Below are 4,410 nucleotides of genomic sequence, written 5' to 3'. Positions count from 1 at the left end.
CAGGCTTTCCCAGACTTGAGAAATTCCTAATAGGCTACAGCTTTGTTAACAACAAGTGGCCCAAGGTGTCATTGTACAGCAATTATCCCTTTGTTCACTGTGTAGTATCTTCAGTCTAACAATTTGCTTGAAAACTCTCTCCTCTTTCTATTTCTTTCCTATTGAAAAGAATTTCTAACTACTAATGCCGACTAAGCTTCAGTAATCTACTGGGAAGACCAACAATAGTTAAAAATCCTAAATGCTTTGAAGTAAAGGCGTCCGGTTTTCTATTTAGGAATTAAAACTAAATTTACTATTACTTACAATTCTGATTTAATTTTTTTTTTAATGTTTCTATATATATATTACAATTCTCATACAAATAATAATCAAAATGAAAATCTAACCTATTAACAAAATAGGAAAATCAACCTCTTAATTTAATAGAACTGAGAGATAATATAATTTTGCAATAATTATTATAGTTAACAGAAAAATCAACATCTTAATTTAATAGAACCATAAGATCATTTAAAGAATAATTTATTTTAAAAATATGAAAGGATACCCACTAACAGACAGTGATGTAATTTCCAGTTTGCTCATTTCTCCCATGTAACAGGTAGCAGGAAGACAATCCTGCCAAAATTGTTAATGAATTCCCTCAATTTTCTAAGAATCCTTCCAAGTAAAGATACATCGAAAAATAAATAAATAAGAGAGAGAGAGAGAGTTAAGGTGATAAACAATTTGATAAAAGCAAGGCTAAATAATGAATAATTTCTTTCATAACAATTTGTATCATAAATTTATAGGGAAACAAACAATGTATTGAACTCCTTTTTACTTTCTGGAGATTGATCTTTCCCATGGCACTATTGCTGATACAACAACAGAAAGATCCTAAAAAAAATAAAAAAATAAAAAAAAAATGCGTGGTTTTGAATACACAATTTACAAAAGCAAAGCAATGTCAAGAATCAACGCTCTCGTGGTCGTGCTCATCCACCACTCTTCCGTTTTGTCGTTTCCTACATTCACAGTAAAAAACAGTAGTAACGGCGAAACCCCAAATAATCACCAACCCATATAGACCAACCAGCCCCGCCCTCTCCCACCCCTTCGCCACCGTCCATTTCGATTCATCTGCCGAATCTTCAATGTCCATAATCAAACCCTCCATTCTCCGCCCAATTCCCCCCGTCATCACCGTCAATAACCCAGACAAAACCCATCCACAAATCCTCCTCCCTTCCATCAAACGCGACCCAATCCGAATCGCATCCAACCCAAATCTTGCCTCCAAAATCGAAACCACCAGACCCAATCCTAAAACAGCTATTAGGTATAATTCTACACCCAATCCAATAAGCCATATTACAAATCTCAGACCGGGACTATAGCTCCCAATCATAGCCGCCAACGAGTAGGGTATACTAGTGTACAATAATAGAATAGCGTAGATGCAGATTGAAGTAACCAACGGCCTTGTCCACGTGGACCTGATGGCTGCAAAAATAATTTTAAGATTTGTGGGTCGTCTGTTGTAAGTGGATTCGGTGGAGACGACGACTGTAATGGCAGCGATGAGAGAGAGAAAGTAAATGGGTAATAGATAGAGGAGTTTAATGTGGAGGAGAGAGAGAGCAACCTCGCGTGACTCTTTCCAGACCTGGCGAGCTTCGAAGCGAGTAGGGGCACGGGAGGCGAGTAATTCGAGGTGGAAAATCTGTGACTTGATCGGGTAAGAGGAGAGAGAGAGTAAGAAGTTGAGGAAAGAGAGAGGAAGAGCGAGAAGGGCAAAAATGAAAGAGAAAATGCGTTTGTTTCTCGGGAAAATCTTGAAGGATTGTGAGAGGGTTTTGAGACAAAAAGAATAAGGGGAAGGTTTTGGATCGAGCGAAATGGAAATAGCGGAGACCCGTTCAGACATTTTTCTTTCAGAGGGAGAGTGTCGGACGCTCCAAGTTTCTTTCGACGTCGCCATTAGGATTGGGGGCGCGATAGAATTTCCAATTTACGCAAATGCCCCAACTGTGCTGATTTGACTTAGGCGGGGCCGGCAAAAGCGAAATTATATATAAAAGGCAAATATATAGATGAGTCCTTCAAATATAGTTTATAATTAAATTTGAGCTCCTAACATTCCTTTTGGGTTCAATTAGACCACTAAATTTCTATTTTATTCAACTTGTCATTTTCTTAACTATTTATAATATTTTTTATAATAAAAAAAATTAACTTGAAAATAGAAATTAAGAATAAAAAAAAAAAATTCAACAACTAGAGAAACATCGAAATTCAAATTATTCTTAACTTCCATTTTGAAAATTAATTTTTTTCATTATTATTAGAAAATTATTTTTTTATTTTTGTGGATATATCCTAAATTGAGCCAAAACAGGAATTCAATAGTTTAATTGGACTTAAAAAAAAAATTTCAAAGGCTTAATTGAGCCTGTTGAAGAGTTTATTAGTACATTTTTCTTAAAAGAGAAAATTATTTATAAGATACCATAATTATATTGAATCCCAATATTTAACTTAAAATTTTACAATTGTCCCAAAATTATTGGATTTAACACATAACCACACTAACTTCTACATGATAAATTAACATTTGCATGCAATTTCAATATATAGTTTTACGCAATTAGATATAATAAGACAAATGCTACCATGAAATAACTCAAAATTAAGTTTTTGATCAAACAAGTCTTGTACTTTTTAATAAGATCAAGTAAGTCCATCTATAATGAAATATTATTTTTTTTAATAATAAAATATATTAATTTTAATTTAAATAAAATTGTAGAAAAGAAAATAAAAAAACATTGTGAAAAAATTGTTTAATATTAAAATTATTACTTTTAATATTTTATTATTTAAAAAATTAAAATAAATAATATTTTATTACTAAAAATAATATTTTATTAGATGTGAAATTATTTAACCTAAATTAAAAAGTGCAAAAATATATGTATTTCAAAATTTAATTTTGAGCTTATTTAATTTTTTTCAAATTCAATCTTTTAATTGAAAAAAAAAAATAGTAAGGGACAGGGACTAAAGGGGCAATGGCTCTGAGTAGGGGTGTGCAAACGGTCGGTTCGGTTTCGAACTGAACCGAACCGATAAAGCCGAAAATCAAAAATAAAAAATTTTAAAAACCGAACCAAACTGATTGATAAGAGAAAACCGAATCGAATCGAACCGATAAATATCGGTTCGGTTCGGTTTTAAACCGATCAAATCGAAATTTATAAAATTTCATATTTTTAACATTAAATCTAAATAATAAAAACATAAAAACAAAAAAAAATAGAAATCAAAACTCAAAAATCTTAAGGTTTGGTTCGGTTTTCTTTGATTTCGATTCGGTTTGATTCGTTTCGATTCAATTAGATTTGATTTTTTTATTTCCTATATATATTAATAATTTCAGTTCGGTTCGGTTTTTTTGATTTTTTATGAAAATAACCGAACCGAACCGATTAATCTAAAATTATTAAAATTATAAACCGAATCGAACCGATTAAATTTTAAAATCGAACCGATTGAACCGAATTAATCGATTCGATTTGATTTTTCGATTTAAATCGAAAATTGCACACCCCTACTCCTAAGGCCTAGAGCTCCTTGCTTTTAAATTTTTTAATTAAAAATTTTTTAAATTATATTTTTTCATTAATGTGCTTTTTAAAAAAATTTATTTATAAAACATACTAATCCCAATTTTTAACTTAAAATTTTAAGGGTTACCAAATTATCTTTTGCATGAAATTTCAAAATAATTTTATACAATTAGATATAATTCAGAAATTCATCAATACAAAAATTTTTAAAAAAAAAAGTTTGCTGGAATATGCGTCCCTCATCTGTCTCAACTTGAAAATCAGTTTCCAAGACATAGGGCGGAGCTATGCATCCATTGACCGGAGGGGCCCCAGCCTTAGCCCTATAGCTTGCCTTCTTTTAAAATTTTAATAAATTTTTTTAGTTATATTTAAAAAATAAATATTTATATAATATATATATAAAAAAAAAAAACTTACTTATCAATCACTTCCACCATTTTAAATGCTTTTTAAAATTTTATATATAAATTAAAAAAAATATTAAATAATTTTATTTTCATAAAAAATATATTAATAATTAATTATTATATTTTTATATTTAATTAAAATAAAAAATAAATAAGGAAAATATTAATTATATATAAGAAATAAAGTAGGACAAATCAATTAATAAGTATAAATCACAATTATATACTTATTTATTCTTTCATATTAATTTAATTACTAAATATATATATATATATATATATATATATATATATATATATATATATATATTTTAACTACAACATTTGTATTAACATGGGTAATAAGGGCTAACATACATTGTACAACTATGGCCTAGCCAATA

The 4,410-nt window shown here is 29.4% G+C and overlaps 1 protein-coding gene across 1 annotated transcript; it reads right to left on the bottom strand.

Moving 5' to 3' along the window:
* Positions 1–955: 955 nt before the first annotated feature.
* LOC110651936 (uncharacterized) lies at positions 956–1,969 on the bottom strand. Its single transcript, XM_021807417.2, has one exon. The coding sequence runs from the start codon at positions 1,967–1,969 to the stop codon at positions 956–958; it is 1,014 nt and encodes a 337-aa protein (XP_021663109.2).
* Between the last annotated feature and the right edge of the window lie 2,441 nt (positions 1,970–4,410).

Source organism: Hevea brasiliensis, chromosome 5 (genome assembly GCF_030052815.1).
Source record: "Hevea brasiliensis isolate MT/VB/25A 57/8 chromosome 5, ASM3005281v1, whole genome shotgun sequence".
In the NCBI taxonomy this organism is placed as follows: domain Eukaryota; kingdom Viridiplantae; phylum Streptophyta; class Magnoliopsida; order Malpighiales; family Euphorbiaceae; genus Hevea; species Hevea brasiliensis.
This window is presented reverse-complemented; position numbering and strand designations above follow the sequence as displayed.